General features: G+C 31.2%; 1 protein-coding gene across 1 annotated transcript in view; it reads right to left on the bottom strand.

Annotated features, from left to right (window-relative positions):
* Positions 1–16,364, bottom strand: part of LOC111688073 (glutamate receptor ionotropic, kainate 2-like) — a 22,970-nt gene extending 6,606 nt beyond the window's left edge. The window contains exons 1-2 of the mRNA XM_023450564.2: positions 15,814–16,364; positions 6,991–7,188 (exon numbers count right to left, since the gene is read on the bottom strand). Of these exons, the coding sequence (XP_023306332.2) occupies positions 6,991–7,188; positions 15,814–16,323 (708 nt within the window). The 5' untranslated portion in view covers positions 16,324–16,364. The remainder of the gene's footprint in view (positions 1–6,990; positions 7,189–15,813) is intronic.
* Positions 16,365–18,338: the final 1,974 nt, after the last annotated feature.

The raw sequence follows: 18,338 nt of genomic DNA, 5'->3' as shown, positions 1-18,338 counted from the left end.
GGCTGGGTTTCAGTTTCTTCCTCTTCTTTTTCTTCATCAAGTGCAAAAAATTTGTTGTTGTTGCTTGAGCTAGGTTCCACTGGCCTTGGCTTCTTTTCATTGCTTATATTTATTGCTTTTTTTACGTTTGCTACTAGTCATCACTTGCCAGTTCATAACACTGTCTTCACTGTCACTATTACTAGACGTTCTTAAGGTTTGTTTTTTTTTTATCTTGTGTAGAATTGTTTTTGTTAACAAAAATTTGTTAATAATGTTTATTGTTTTTGCCTCAAAAACATTTTTTTTGTTTATTTTTTTCAATGTGGATGAGTGTGAAAAGGGCAAAAGCCTCAAAGAAATTTCCATAAAGTATGGAATACCAAAATTTTCCATTTGTACTTTAAAGAAAATGAAAACTCATATTATGACCAATTTAGAATCTACCAAAAATGGGTAAAAAAATCGTCGATCTCTAATGAATGGTGAGTATCCTCTTATGGAGAAGGAACTTTATCACTGGTTTATTGAACAAAGGAAAAAGCACATTCCAGTTAATGGAACTGCTTAGAAGTTATCAATCCAAGCCGACTTGGTGGAGCCTTTTAAAAAAGACCTCCAGAACATTATCATCGAGAACAATCTAACTCTTGATGCAATTTTCCATGCGGATGAAACTGGTATGTATTGGAAAATGATACCAGATAAAACTTGTGTGCATGCTGGGGAAGTAACTGCTTCAGGTAGAAAGCTGTCGAAGGAGAGGGTGACATTTTACTTTGTACCAATGCTTCGGGATCAAAGAAAATTAAACCTCTTCTGATTGGAAAGGCAAAGAAACCCCGCTCATTTCGGAACAAAATGTTGTCCATAAATTATCTTCATACAAATAAAGCGTGGATGAATGCTTGAATATTTAAAATCTGGTTTTATGAGATGTTTGTCCCAGAGGTTAGTATGATCTGCTTCACAGAACTTTATTAATTTTGGATAATACCCCAAGTCACCCTCCTAAAGATCAATTAGTAAAATCCACTAAAGATGGAAAAATTTAGACGATATTTATGCCTCCAAATGTGACACCACTCATCCAACCAATGGACCAGAATGCCATACGTTTAGTTAAATTACAATACAGAAATAGTCTTCTGTCTAAAATTATTTCATCAGGAGCTGAAGACATTGTACTATCCCTAAAAAATATCAAATTTTACAAAGCAACATCAATGATAAGTCTTGCGTGGAAAAATTTAAAAGCAGATACATTGGCAAACTGTTGGCATAAATTATTAAAGTCCAACAATAGCGATTTCGACGAGGAGGATGATATTCCTTTAGCACTTATTGCATATGCAGGAAATTGTCAATATAAGACGAAGTAATAGGCTCTTAAGTACAGTTTTTCCAGAGGTAAGCCGTATTTTATTTAAAATATTAAATATTAAATATTAAATTTGAAATTTAAGTTTATATTGTTTTTTCATTTTAGATAACATTTACTACAGATGATATAAATTATTGGAAGAGATGATGATCAAGATAATGATGAAGACGATGACGATGAAAATGTAGATCCTGAAGAAATTTTCAATATTATACAAGAAACTAAAATAAGACATGCAGATGCAATAAATAGTTTCGAAACTTGTATTTTATGGAGTCAGCAGAACAATATTGATTGTTCAAAGTCATTAGTTTTGCGAGAACTTCAAGAAGAAGCAGTCCAAAAAAGTTTACAACTAGGACAAAAACAATAAACGACTTTTTCCAGTCTTCCTAACTTGTAATATGCATAAAATTTAATAATTTTGAAAAATATGCACATCATTTTTGTGGTCTTATTAGTTTGTTAAGATTAAATGTATTACATTCATGAAATGAATATACATGTTTTTTGTTTATATAATTAAATCTTTCACACACATGAATACAAATTAAAAAAATATAAAGAAAATGGCGTTTGTAATGTTCAATAAAGCTTGGAATTATAATAGATTTAAATCTTGGAATTTTTCAATTTTAAGACAAATACTTGATCAATTAGGAGGGTATTTAAGATTCGGACCAGCCGAATATAGCACTCTAACTTGTTTTTAAATCCGTTTCTGCCATTTAGATCATCATAGTTATTTTAAATCTTTACAATAAAATACCTTTTTTAAAAAAATATGTTGGATTACGCATATATTGCACTTAAGGCCGAACTATAATGTGCATATACTAGCTTAAGGAAGTGTCAAAACCGAACGAAAAGTCTCTCAAGTGCTTAAAAAAATCCGAAGAAACTTTTAGGTGGCTATAATGTACCTAAGTGCATTTAAAACAATTTAGCTCAATTTGCCACATGCAGTGTTGCCAGGTTAGCCTTTTAGGGCTAAAAACATTTAATACCCACCATTAAAAATGATGATATATTGATTTTGTCATTTCGTTTGTAACACATCGAAATATTAGTCATAGACCCACAAAGGATATATATGTGTATTCTGGGTCCTCATTACATTCTAAGACGATCTAGTCATGTCTGTCTGTCTGTTGAAAGCACGATAGAGTCCGAATGGAAAGAGCTGGAGGGTTGAAATTTCACATAAATATTTCTTTTAGGTAAGGTTTGTTTGGTATTGGAAATGGACAATATCGGTCCACGTTTTCGGATAGCCCCCATACAAGTGGCCCTCGAAAGACAGCTTTAACAGTCATAACTTGTTTAAAAATACGAATATAGCGATGAAATCCGACAAAAGTAAGCTCCTTATGATAAAAAATAAGCAACATTTAATGAGGATCGATCCATAATTGACCCTACCCTCATTCAAGGTCCCCTTCACAAAAGAACTTTACCTCTCATTACTAGCTTCAAAATACCAGTATATAGATGAAATTCGACATAAGCAAGTTTGATACGAGTCCAAATCTATCTGAAAAATTTTATTAGGATCGGTCCATGATTGACCCTACCCCCCATATAAGGTCCCTTTCAGAAAATGACTTCAACGCTCATTAGTGGCTTCAAAATACGAGTGTAGTGATGCAATTCGTCACAAATAAATTTAATACGAACCAAATTTTGTCTACCAATTTTATGAGGATCGACCCATAATTGAATAAGAAAATAAAACAATAGAAAATTCGGGAATATTGAACTTTTATCCCAAGTTTTAGCCAAATTTATTAAAAATGTATCCACTTTTGCACGTTTAAATTTAATTAATTTAGCAACTCAAATAAATTTAAAATTAACAATGAATTCGAGTACTGCTACTTGATTACCTTAGAAGAAAGCATCAAAACAAACAGTTACCATTTTGAGTCATATTTGTAATTTTTGCAAATATTTTAATTTTCTTGTTTTTAATAACAAAAATATTAAGTTTATTGGAAAACCAATGGGCGAAATGACAAAAAATAATTACTGTGCTCGTCAAATTGTCAAGAAGTTAGGAATTTTCCACCGAAGGGTGCTACAGTGATAAAAATATGAGCACACCAGAAGTTAAGAATGGTCGATCGTGCTTGCTTTCGGAGAGAGATGCCAGAACTATGGAGCGTTCACTGACATCCAAACAGGTGAAAACATCGAAAACAAGCTCCTGTCGCCATAAATAAGCCCTTAAGTGAATGAAGCAGAATAGGCCTTATATCAGCCGTAAAGCAGAAAACACCAGCGTTATCATTAAAAAATTTGAAGGATTGTCTTAAATTTAGCAAGAAGCACAAAAATTGGAAAAGGATTATATGGTTCGATTAAACGATGGCAAGAAATATTACTGGCACCGCCCATATGAAAGCTTATAAAACCATTAAGTAAAATAAACGGTGAAACATGGAGGTGGTAGTCTAATGGTGTGGGCCTGTTTCACTTGGTAGAATCTCGATTCTTTAGTAAAATTATATGCTATAATGAAAAAGGAGGATTATTTGATAATTTTCAATCCAATATTCTTGATTTTGTGGAAGACTGTGCATTTATGGTCTCTGTTAAAAACGTCTTACGCAATTCGATAATGCACTAAGAAATCTCAAAGAACTTTGGTCGAGAGTACAAACGGAGTGGTCTAATATTCCGCACCGGACTATTGAGACCTTGGTTGAAAGTACGCCTAAACGTATAAAAAGTGTCATAAAAGCAAACGGACTTTGCACAAAATATTAAAAATCTATTTTTTTAAACGTGCAAAACTGGAAACTTCGACCTTATTTATTTTTAGATTAACACTTTAGATTAACACATGGGCTTAATCGGCTCAGAAAATGATTTTAAATAGATGACAAATATTTTATGGTATATACACATTTCATAAATACTATTAAATTCTGTGAGATTTGGAATTTTTTGATTCAGTGCCATTCTAGTCCTTTCGAAAATCATTGGTTTATAGTCGGGAATGTACAACTGTTATTTTTTCATTAGTTTTAATACAGATTTTTATTTGCTTTTTTCTAACCTAATTTTTTAAGACTTTGAAGGCCTTTTTTAATGTCGGATTTACCGTTTTATTTCTGAAGTACCTGGACATTGGCCACACGTATCAAAAATATACATATTTCAATAAAATATTATGAAATATGTATATTTTTTTAATTTTCTTTTTCCTTTTAATTTTTTTCTTTGTGTATAATAAACAATTCCATAGGGAATGTGCGGCTAACGTCGCTCTTTGCTTAAGCAAATAAAATTTGACCAAACTCTCTTAACTACATTACAGTTTGTCATGGCGCATTTCTGACAGAATGTAATGCTGAAAGTATACGTTTGCATTAAAAACGCAAAACATACAAAAAATTTCATGACAACAATTAGAGCTTTGTTTGAACAAGAGATCAGTAGCTCAGTGGTAAGAGATAGCTATTTATTTGCTATTAAAAATAGCTATCTGAATAGGTGAAAAGTTACATTAATTAAAATAAAACCCTGTATTACTAATATTTAAAATTTTGGCACCCTATTTGTTTGCCAGTTCTTCACCGATAGAGGTGAAAATTTGTCTCTGGCCTACTACCCTACAGTACTAACCTAGCATCAAATGTTCCACGAAAATGTATAAGTAATGTTTGTTTGGTATTGAAAATGTCCACGTTCCTCGTTTTCGTATAGCCTTCATACAAGTGGCCCTGAAAAACTGTTTAAACAGCCATAACTGAAAATGCGAGTACAGTGATGAAATTCGACAGAAATAAATTTGAGCCAAACTCTCTCTACCAAATTTTATGAGGTTCGGTCCATAATTGACCCTAACCCTTATATATGATCACATCCAAAATTGAGCGTTAAAATACGAACTTAGCTCTGAAATACAATTAAAGTGAGTTTTTTATGAGTACTGGAATTCGACAGTGTTAAGCTCATTGGTGGCTTCACAATACGAATTTAGCGTTGAAACTCAATAAAAGTAAGTCTATCACGAGTACTGAAATTCGACACAACTATTTTTCTTATGAGTACAAATATCTCTACAGAATTTTATGAGAATCGTTCTTTAATTGACCCTACTCCCATATAAAACCCCCTCCTGAAATTGACTTTAACGCACATTAACGAGTATAGCTATGAAATTCGATAGACAGAAGTAAGTTTCCTAAAAACCAAAATTTCATTATAATAACAACCTAATGTTTATAGCATAGTATTCCATTTACTGCATACGGTTTGATGGATAGGATTCGGCATAGTCTAATATAACATAGTCTAACCTTAACCTTAACCTAACCTTAACAGGTGCTAAAATGTTGCCATTCAGTAATAAATTTTGCACCCTTTTGTAAAGGAATCGTAATATGTAGAGAATAAGTGAATTACTAACAAATTTTTCATGAAATTCGGTAGCGAATAACCGTATTTCATAACTCATGTTTTTAAGGCAGTAATGATCGTTTAAGTAATTTTCTGAAAGTAACCTTATATAGGCGGTAGGTTCAATCAATTATATTGTAAACTTTTTCCTATATTTAGTCTCATATGAAACTTATTTATGTCGAATTTCATCGCTATACTCGTGCTTTTAAAGCAGTTATGCTCATTAAAGTTTTTTGGAGGTCCACTTGTATGGGGGCTATTCGAAAAAGTGGACCGATATTGCCCATTTTCAATACCAAAACTCCGGGCTTTACGTGGTGGAGGGTATAAAATGTTCCCTTTTTATGTGTTTTTACCTTATCCGGGCTCTACATGCCTGAAAAAGTACCAAAATATCCCCTTTTTATGGGTTCTAATTTAATACAGGCTTAATTTCATATTTCTAACCAATAACAACATATTAGAGCTGTTCTTGCTCTGCTGATCTCGTTCTGCTTTGTTTTAATAAGCAAGAATAAGACGGACACGGTTTAATCGACTCCGCTACCTATAACGATCCTGAATATAGACTTTATGGGATAGGGAAATGGAAGGACAAACTTATATATACCATTATCACGAAGGTGAAGGGTCTAATGATTTAGTTGAAAGAAATAAATCGAAAGATATCAATAATACGGTAGAATTGAATAATCAAATCAAACAGACAAGGGCGTAGCCAAGGGGTATCCCCCTTTTATGGGTTCTAATTTAATACAGGCTTAATTTCATATTTCTAACCAATAACAACATATTAGAGCTGTATTTGCTCTGCTGATCTCGTTCTGCTTTGTTTTAATAAGCAAGAATAAGACGGACACGGTTTAATCGACTCCGCTACCTATAACGATCCTGAATATAGACTTTATGGGATAGGAAAATGGAAGGACAAACTTATATATACCATTATCACGAAGGTGAAGGGTCTAATGATTTAGTTGAAAGAAATAAATCGAAAGATATCAATAATACGGTAGAATTGAATAATCAAATCAAACAGACAAGGGCGTAGCAAAGGGGTATTCGTTATGTTAAAGTTGTCATATCAGCCTAATTTTTGCATGAACCAAAGAACAATAGAGGACGGACAGTCTATCACATTTTTTTCCTTCATATTAGCTCGGAACACTCTAATACCCAATTATATACATAAGTTGTCTTTATTTAGCTGTTCTTACCCTAAAAAATGTCATTGTAGATCCACCTTCCAAGGTTCCATATGAAATATCTGTTTGTTCTGCTAGATCTGAGGCACTCTCGATCGGTGTTATCATTCGTTCAACAGTAAGAAATGCTGCTAAATTAGCTGTATACGATGAAATTATAATCAATGTAAAAAACCACCATATACCACCAACAATTCGAGTAGATGTTGCCTAAAAATAATTAAGAAGGATCTGATACATTAAAGTTTTAAATTTAAACATAAAAGTCAAAATAATATTTTGTTGAAAATCTCCATTTTCATACATCCTACGGATGTAGGAATCATTACAAAAGTTGTGGAGAATCAAATTTACCGCGTTTTATACGAAATATTTTTTCTTATTATCAGCAGATTTGGAGTTATAGTATTTTTTCGTTCATTCAAGATATGTTTTTCTAACCTCAATATATGTTAAAATACAAACGTAATTTTGATAAATCTATGTAACAACAGTAATAATAGGATATAATTTTTATGCCATTCATTGGTAATAGAGGCTATATATAAGATTGTCATTCCGTGTAACACCAAGTAATATTCATCTCAGACCCAAAAAAGTATATATATATACATACATATATATATATATATATATATATATATATATATATAATATATATATATATATATATATATATATATATATATATAATATATATTATATAATATATATATATATATATATATATATATTTACATTGATTACAATGTTTACAAGCCCTATTCGGGGGCTAGGTGAAATAATGGACCGATCCATTTTCAATAGAGTTCGTCCCTGGAACAATAGAAGATTGTGTACCAAATTTCATTCAATTATCTTCAAAATTGCGGCCTGTAGTTTGATTACAAGGTTTGCTGTCGAATAAATTTTTTTCCTTCATACAAGCTTGGATAAATCTAGTATATATAAAACGATTGAGAATATTTTCCGGCCCTACTATTTAACCGATTTTCTTGATTCTTTTTTTGTTTAATTCAAATTAGCGAGCCTCTACATATGATCAATCTATTATAAGCATTTAAAGTTTCTCCCAATACACAATAAATGAATCAGTATATCGATAATATGCAGGTTAAGCACAGTAAAGATTCGAAAGGAAGACTCTTTCAATAGAGTTCGTCCCTGGAACAATAGAAGATCGTGTACCAAATTTCATTCAATTATCTTTAAAATTGCGGCCTGTAGTTTGATTACAAGGTTTGCTGTCGAATAAATTTTTTTCCTTCATACAAGCTTGGATAAATCTAGTATATATAAAACGATTGAGAATATTTTCCGGCCCTACTACTTAACCGATTTTCTTGATTCTTTTTTTGTTTAATTCAAATTAGCGAGCCTCTACATATGATCAATCTTTTATAAGCATTTAAAGTTTCTCCCAATACACAATAAATGAATCAGTATATCGATAATATGCAGGTTAAGCACAGTAAAGATTCGAAAGGAAGACTCTTTCGAGTTATTCTAACCAATTAGGAAAATCGTGATTATAGAAAAAGTAGTGAAAGTGAAAACTGTAGTTTGTATATTTGTATGGTTATATGTACATATGTTTTCCCTGCCAGCAAATTTTAGTTTAATTTTGGATACATAAACTAATTAGTCACTATAGTTCAATTTTATGTTTCTCAGTGCTTAGTTAAAAAATTTACAAAAACAAAATACATTACTTTCTAATTTTTTCATAATAATTTTGTTAAATTTAGAGCGTTTTAATATACCAAAAGGAAAACAAGTATGAATGTATAGTCTGGCGTAGCCGACCATATGATACCCTACAACAGTCAGTATGTTAAAACTGGGGATTATTTATAAAAATAAAACATTTGATTTGTTTTTATTCCCTTCACCTTCGTGAGAAGGGTATATAAAAATTTGTCATTCCGTTTGTAATTTCTATAATATAATTTTCCGATCCTATAAAGTATATATATTCTGGATCCTTATAGATAGCGGAGTCGATTAAGCCATGTCCGTCTGTCTGTCTGTCTGTCTGTCCGTTTGTCTGTCTGTTGAAATCAGTTTTTAGAGGACCCCAGATATTGGAGAGATCCGAATCTTCAATAATTCTGTTAGACATGCTTTCGAGATCGCTATTTAAAATAAGCAAAATCGGTCGGTAAATAACGGAGATATGAGCTAAAATCTGAGACAACCTCTGAAAATTTCATCAAAAAATGTCATATTTTTTTTCATGCTTTGTTAGAAAAGCAACAACAACACTGGGGAGGGTATATTGGGTTTGTGCTGATGTTTGTAACGCACAATAATATTGGCCCTATACCCACCTTAAAGTATACCAATTGGCTCAGAATCATTTTCTGAGTCGATTTAGAATTTTAAAATTTATAAAAGATGTTTAAAATACACTATGGTGAAGGGTACATAAGATTCGGTACAGCCGAATATAGCACTCTTACTTGTTTAACTTTATTTCGAAATATTTTTACTTTTATGGCAAAAAAATAGATTTTTTACAGGAGGGCTCAAAACGGAGTGTGGTAAAAATGGCCCTATCCTTATAATGTTGGTAGGAAAGTTAAGTCAACTTTAAAGTTGTTTATGTAGAATTTAAAAGTGTTATTAGTGTTTGTAAGTGAATTTTGACCTTTAAGTCTTTTTCTGAAGGGGAGTTTGTATGGGGGCTAGGGTCAAATGAAGCCCGATCAATACAAAAATCGGTAGTATCATTTAAAGTTCTATAAAACGAACTTTTGTCGGCTTTTGTTGACATAATAGACCATTGAAATTAATTATAAGCCCAAAGGACCTATTTGGGGTTGGTTGTATGGGGCTAGTCGAAATAATGGATCGATTTTAATAATTTAAAACTTTAGGTTCAAATTTTTCAAAGCCTAATAGAGCAAGCTGTCGCAATTCATTATCAAGTTGTTGTAAATCTGTGTCGAATGACGGAAATCTTTTTTTAAAAAGGGATAATGTCTTTGGTTTAAAATATCTTTAATAAATTAATAAAATCTTAGATCGGAATGGTATGGGATATATAAGAAATAAATACTTTTTATTTTGCTGTCTTTAGTATAAAAAGTGCATCCTTCAGGTTTATGTTGTATAAAATCTTCCTTATAATACTCGACGGTATTATTACTACTTAATAAATTTTAATGCATTTTAATCGAATTTTATGAAGCTGTACTACTGTAGGCCTTTAAGCAACGAGCTTTAAAAGTAAATACTAAACCAAATAGGCAGACATTAACACAGAAAACATGATCTGTATTTTGCCAGTTTCATCTTTTTATACCTTATTATAACCTACACCACTTTAGTGCGGAGGGTATATTGGGTTTGTGCTGATGTTTCTAACATACAAAAATATTCGTCCTATATCCAGCTTAAAGTATACAAATCGGCTTAGAATCATTTTTTGAGTCGATTAAGCTATGTCCGTCCGTCTGGCTGGCTGTCCATGTAAACCTTGTGCGCAAGGTACAGGCCGCAATTTTCAAGATAATTGGATGAAATTTGGCACACACGCTTCTTTGGGCCCAAGGACGAAGCCTATTGGAAATGGTTAAAATCGGTCCATACAACCGTACTCCCCAAATAGGGCCTTTGGGCTTTAGGCGCTAGGGTCAAGCCCATACAAACTCCCCTTCAGAAAATGATTTAAAGGTTTAAATTCACTTATAAACCCTAAAAACACATTTAAATTGTACATAAATAATATTGAAGAAGACTTAACTCCCTTACCAACATTTTTAAGGATAGGGCCATATTTTGCCCTAGTCCCCTTTGAGCCCTCTTGTAAAAAATCTCTTTTTTTGCAAAAAATATTCCGAAATAAAGTTAAACAAATATGAATGTATAGTCGGGCGTAGCCGACCATATGATACCCTACACCAGTCAGTATGTATGTTAAATTTGGCACACAAACTTTTTTCTTTTGACCCAAGGACGAAGCCTATTGAAAAGGGTTAAAATCGATCCATTATTTCGACTAGCCCCATACAACCAACCCCAAATAGGTCCTTTGGGCTTATAATTAATTTCAATGGTCTATTATGTCAACAAAAGCCGACAAAGTTTGTTGAGTTCCTTGGCTAAGGCTCTGAATATAGTTTTTCTAGTAACCTTATTACTGTTTTTTCCTATACATATTCCTCATAGAAATCACACGCTTACACTGACCAGTAATTCTGAACCACATGTCCTTACAACTGCGATAGGGTATTGTTGACCTAAATGCAACTGTAATTAGATCAGTAAATTTCTAAATACTTTGATCTACATTAAGAAATGATAACTGGATTGAAGAGGAACTAATGTTGGAATCAATTATGGTTTTAAATCGTTCCCAATTGGTCCTAGAGTAGTCCGGAAAGTATTTTATGTTTCCTGGACAGGCTCGTTTATATAAAATGTAGCAGATGCATGGTCAGAGTAGAGTTTATTGGGATGGATTTCTAATTCCGAAAATGAAATTGTAGATTTAGAAACCAAAAGGTCAAGCGTCGATTGTGGGGAGGGATAATAAATAACGTAGTTCGAATGATTTTGATGATCGTACAGGAGTCTTCCTGCTCTATCTGTTGTTGGGCAGTTCCAGCTAATATGGTGTGAATTAAAATCTCCAAGAATGAAGTATTCACAATCAGTAAAAGTCAAAACGTTTAAATAATGTATAAAGTTATGAGTATAACGAGGACAGTAAGCAGCTATAAACAATACTTTTCTATTGCATATTTTCATAGAAATACATATGTTGTAAAACATGTTTGTATTAAATGTATTTTTCAACTTGTGCTCTAAAATCGACCTTACAGCTACCCCACCATCATGAGAGTCTCAATCATTTCTATAAATAGTAAAACCTGTTAGCTTAAAATTATGATTCGATTTTAAAAATGTTTCATTAAGAAGCAATATATCAATACTATTTTCTCTAAAAATAAATTAAGTTGAACTGATTGTTTGAAGTTTGTAATGCCTTGAAAATTCCAGTGCATTAACTGTAGGCAGCCACTTTTGTAGTTATATGGCATATTTAAGCATTTGCATTATAACATTAAGCTTCTTCATTTTTGACGTGCACTTTTGGAGATCAGACACAGCCCTTGTAAATATGTTGAATAACTTATCTAAACTAAAAAGGTCAACTCCTCATCTTAAAATTTTCCAAAATTTTATTTAAGAAATATTTTTATTACACTTATAAATAATTTTCGCGAAGGACTAAATTAAATGCATCTTCTGGAAGATTTCTGTTTTTTTTTTGGGAAAGTTCTTTTTACAGTTATAAAGGGATCCGAATTAATTAATAGAAAATTGAAAATATCGTTCATATTTTGTATTCGGCTGCATTTACGGAAATTTTGTTCTCGGTTTTTTTTGAATAGTTTGTTTGTGGCTTCTTGAGCTTCTTCCGACATATTTGCTACGCATAATTTTGTATTTTCTACAACTTTGCTGCTGTGAATTAAAAGGATTATGCTGTGAATAGTGAACTTTAATATTTACATAGTAAAAAATTTTAGTTTGAATTTCACAAAGAGTAGTTTTATTTTCTATATTTTGTCAATAAAAATCGCTAACATGATAATCTGTGGTTTACATACCGGTGTACTAGTCTTTAAAAACATTTAAAGTGATACCAGACCCTCATGAGAGTTACTCTTCTTATCACGGATTTTTCCGTACAAATAGATTGCGTCTATAAATTTTGCAAAACTTATTTACAGGATGTAAGATCAATAATGCATCAATCAATAGCACGTTTAGCCATTATTTTACTAGTTTCTACTATTTTACTTATTACTTAAATCAATTCATTTCGCATTCAATAATTAGATTATAAATAAACTACAAGTAGGAAAGTATAGTCGGGCATGACCGACCATATAATACCCTACACCATGAGTATATTTTTAAAATTTTTATTTTTATACTCTACACCACTATAGTGGGGAGGGTATTATACGTTTGTGCTGATGTTTGTAACATACAAAAATATTGGTCCAAAACCCACCTTAAAGTGTATCGATCGATTCAGAATCATTTTTTGAGTCGATTAAGACAGTTTTACATGGATGCCAGACAGCCGTCCGGCTGGCTGGCTGTCCATGTAAAACTTGTGCACAAGGTACAGGCCGCAATTTTCAAGATAATTTGATGAAATTTGTACCAAGCATGCTTTTTGGCACAGGAACGAAGCCTATTGAAAATGGTTGAAATCGGTCCATTATTTCACCTAGCCCCCATACAACCGTACCTCCCGATTTGAACTTTTTATGCCATAATTACGTCAAATATTATATTATCTCTCTAAAAATTGGCACAAATAAGTTTTACATAAGTATAAATGACACTGCAGATTTTCGTAAGGATCAGCCCTTATTTGACCCTAGCCCCCATACAAACACCCCTTCAAAAAATGTCTTAAACATCTAAAATTGACTTGTAACCATTTGTATCACACGGATTTCGGGAAAATCGCATTTTTTTGTAAAATTTTAGAGAATAGGTATAAATTCTTACTGTTACACATTTTAAACAAAGTATTTTTAGGGTATTTGAGAGTTCAATGGTAAAATTTGTGAATTTTCAGTCTACCATGTCGAAATATTATTTATTTCTTTTCCATGTTTAATAAACATGACTTTAATTCATAATATAAAGTCTTATGTTTAAAATAACTGCTATAAAAGTAAAATTAACCCTTAAAAATACATGAAACAAATTTAATCTCGAAGTTCAAAAAAACTACCCATTTGAATAATGCTCTATATAATTAGAAGAATAACAGAAATAATACAAAAAATTATATATTAGGTATTAATCTAATATATAATTTTGAACTCCACATTTTATGGATTAAAAATGTCCGATTTGAATAAAATTTGGAATATATATTTTATATTATCTGGTCTTAAATATCCTGAAAAAAAACTTTGTTTAATACTTTGTTTTCTCTCAAATTTTACAAAAATGATATTTTCCCCTTTTAAATGTACTTAGAAACTTCAGAGCCCTTGCGGAACCTGTTAACGTTATTCTATCAGGCTAATTTTTTACATGACATAGTTTTACAAGCCAATGGACAATACCAGAGAGGAGGACGAATCCTATTGAAAAAGGATAAAATCGGTACCCCCGAAAAGGGATTTTGGGCTAATTAAGTTAAATGTTCTATTATGTCAACAAAAGTCGGCAAAACTTAGTTTTATAAAACTTTTAATGAAATTACCGATTTTTGTAATCGATAATTTCATTTGACCCTATCCCCAATACAAATTCCCTTCAGAAAATGACTTGAAGGTCAAAAATCACCTATAAACGCTAATAACGCTTAAATTCTAGATAAGTAACTTTGAAGTAGACTAGGTAGATGTTTTCCCTCAAATTAAATGCTTTATTTTTTAATAATCCCCACTTTTAACATTCTGACTGATGTAGGCTATCATGTGGTCGGTAATGCCCGAATATACATTCATACTTGTTAAATATGAAATTATTATTAAAAATGTTAAAAACCACCTTTAAATACTAGTTTATTGTCTTGTTATAGGCTTGTCCCTTGTCCATTCTATAGAATAGCTTGTTCATAGAATAGCTTGTACAAATATTGATAATTTTATTCAGTGAAAAAGTCGGCTTAAAATGCTTTTGTTCATCATTGATTTTGCAAAATTAAGGCAAAAACTAAATTACCGTATGATTATGTGTTTTGTTTATGTTTGTTTACAATTTAAGTCTGAGCATGTATAAAAAATCAAAATTTTTGATTATATTTTCAGAGGTTGTCTCGAAATTTTGCTTATCTGTTACTTGTGGATCTCACACTTCCCCCGAGGCATGTACACGGTTGAATTTGCACGATACCGTTTCTAGATTCTAAGAGCGGTACTAATTACAGAGCATGACTGTGGATTAATGAAATGTTGGATTTGAGCTGATAATGCGAAAATTAGGTATACGAAGCGAAGTTATTTTTTGATGTTTATTATTGATGTTTATTTAATGTGCTTTGCAGAGGTTGGCAAAAAAATGGGGTGTGGTGCAAGGTCGTCACTTCCCTTTCTTTAATTTATCAGCGATTTTTCTACATCGTTGAGTGCGTTGGAGTTAACTCTAAAATATGCTTAACTTATCACATGGGTCTTTGTTGCCGAATCAATAGAGCGATCTCAGTAGTGTGGTTGGGCGGCATATAAGGTTTTCCCTTTGTTGGGTTAGATTGAGCTTGCTCATAACATTAGAGATTAGATAGCTTGAGTACTTGAGCAAGGTGCAAGTATAATGGACGGGACATCCATATACCGAATCCATTGCCGAATCAACAGAGCGATCTCAGTTGTGTGGTTGGGCAGCATATAAGGGTTTCCCCTTGTTGGGTTAGATTGAGCTTGCTCATAACACTAGAGATTAGATAGCTTGAGTACTTGAGCAAGGTGCACGTATAATGGACCGGACATCCATATACATGAATTGCAACCTGCGTGTGAGATACACAAATTGAAAAAGATTACCGTGAAATAGGTCGTCAAGGTAGGTGTTCACATAAAGCACTTCGATTCCATACCCTTTTTTTATTTCAACAATAATATTTGGCGCATGTATTACAAAATAAGGTAGCTTATATCCACTCAACACTAGAACTATTTTTAGAAAATTTTCAACTTATTTATGTTTATTTAAACATGATATTATTCTTTTTTTCTAAAAATATTAAAATTTGTAATGTTCAATAATGATTATTTATTGTTTCTGGAATTTCCAATATTTCCCGAATACCAAACCTAATATATAATTTATGTGTTTTAAAATGATTACCCTGGGGTATAAATCAGATCCCTGTTGCATCAAAGCACCAATGGCAAACCAAAAACAGTTCTTTAATGTAAAATCATTACTGATGGTCAATAATTCCGTGGATTTTCCAGAGTCTATGTTGTTGTATTCCATATTGAGAAATGATGTTGGTAAATGTAGACGATTATCAGGCCACCACATTTCAGACGATTTATTTGAAGTTGGAGCGAATTTGGGCTTGGCTTGCATCAATTCAATGCCATCTTCCTCCGCTTTGACATCCCCGACAACTGCACCATGTAGTTTTTGCGTTAACTCTATATCCTCATGCAAATCGAATAGTTTTGATTTGGATGCTGCATCATCATCGCTTTGGTCATACGCATTCGGTACGTTAAAGGCTATTGTTGTCTGCTGTTTGGCTGGAACCCACTCTAGGGGAGAAAAACGAGCTACAATCCAAATAGTTAGTGACACCAATACGTAACCGCAAGCAATATAAATCCAAATATCAACCGCTAATGGATTCATAAAGGAGAAAAATCTTGTTTGTGCTCGGTCAGATTTCTGGAAATTTAAATTGTGATTAATAAACAAACTAAATCGAAGTGTTTAAAAGCCAAGCATACATTGATAATCGAACTAATTTATAGCTCATAATAACGATGTGTTACATTATTCTGGATTTTGTATTTTGTTTATTTGATACATAATTATTCAAAGTTTTATGTTAGCCGAAATTTTTCAACGTTCCAATAAACTAGTGTATAACTTGCGATGAGCAAAATGCGTAATATAATTCTTATTTAGATTATAATATTAAGCTGGGATGGCAAATGGAATTTTTAAATAGTACTAAACCGAATTTAAAAGTGTCAGATTGTACCAAATCTATATTTTTGCAAAATTTATATAAATGTAAAACTAAAAGATTTTACCGACATTTTCATTCAGTAAACTAATCAATATTTCTAGTATATAAGTCAATATACTAGTCTATTGACAAGACAATAAACTATTCCATAAAATAGATGGGACTAGTCTATAACAAGTTTTTATACTAGTACAAAGACTAATTTAAGGTACTTAAAAACTATAGATTAGTCCTTAGACAAGCCATGTATTTAAAACCATTTAGACAATAGACTGGTTGTCAAAGTGGACAAAGGACACTCTATTATCTCTCTATGGACTTGAGGATTGGGTAATTTATAAACTAGACATAATACTAGTCTATTGATTATTGTTTAGTCTAAAGAATAGCCCATATTCTACCACAAAGAATAGACTACCGATCGGAAAAAAGGAAAACTGAAAACTACTCTCTTTGTTAAATGTTGTCTTTTTATAATCTATTCCAGGAATAATTTCATATTTTAACATTGTACTTAATGGGTCATTGATGTACCATTGTACTTTTGAAGATCGAGTTGTACCAAAAAAAATAAATTTGTACCAATGTTGCCAACCCTGATATTAAGTGTATCACCCCTATACTGCATTTCGATTACGTTTACGCATTCAGTTACGCAACCATCGAAAAAAGGTATTCCAAAAAAAATGAATCGTAAAATCAATTTCATTTCAATGCTTTTCGAACGTGTGTATTCTGCGTTACGATCGTACCTACGTTTTTATAAGTTGTTGTTTATGTGGCGGAGAGTCGAATCGAAAAGCAGAATACCAAAGTTGTCAAACGGAGAAAATTTCGATTCGAATTGAAACGCAGAATAGGGGCCTATAATAATTTGAGTTTGTGATATATTTTTAATTCGAATTTCTATCAAGGAAATTAAAATTATATTATGCTTAAATTATAATAATTTGTTATGCTTAATGATCTTTTACGGAAGATAGTTGGGTAACTAATCACTAAACTAAGTCTAAATAGTTTAAATCAGTCACGAGTAGAAATGAGATTCGAATACTTGCGTGTACTGGCCTGGCGTGCTTGGTCTGTCTACGTTTAAGTAGAATGAAAATTTATTTGTTGTTTTCTTATGCATGTTAGTTATCTCTTAATACACATAGCAAAATGTTTTATATTAATTGAGATTTTTTTTATAAAAAATGTGTAGTGTCAAAACTAATTGTGTAATAATGTTAATTATAATATTTTATAAATAATATTCATTACTCATACAAATATTTAAATTTTCATTAAATTACATTATATTATTTCTCGCTGTATTGAAACAATTTATTAAAGATGTATTTACATGCAAAAAAAAAAAAAAAAAAAAATATATATATATATATATATATATATATATATATATATATATATAATATAATATAATATAATATAATATATATATATATATATATATATATATATATAATATATATATAATATATATATATATATATATATATATAATATATATATATATATATATATATATATATATATATAAATATATATAATATAATATATATTATATATAATATATATATATATATATATATATATATATATATTATATATATATATATATATATATATATATATATATATATATATATATATATTACAGTTAGAATCT

Source organism: Lucilia cuprina, chromosome X (genome assembly GCF_022045245.1).
Source record: "Lucilia cuprina isolate Lc7/37 chromosome X, ASM2204524v1, whole genome shotgun sequence".
Classification (NCBI taxonomy): Eukaryota; Metazoa; Arthropoda; class Insecta; order Diptera; family Calliphoridae; genus Lucilia; species Lucilia cuprina.
This window is presented reverse-complemented; position numbering and strand designations above follow the sequence as displayed.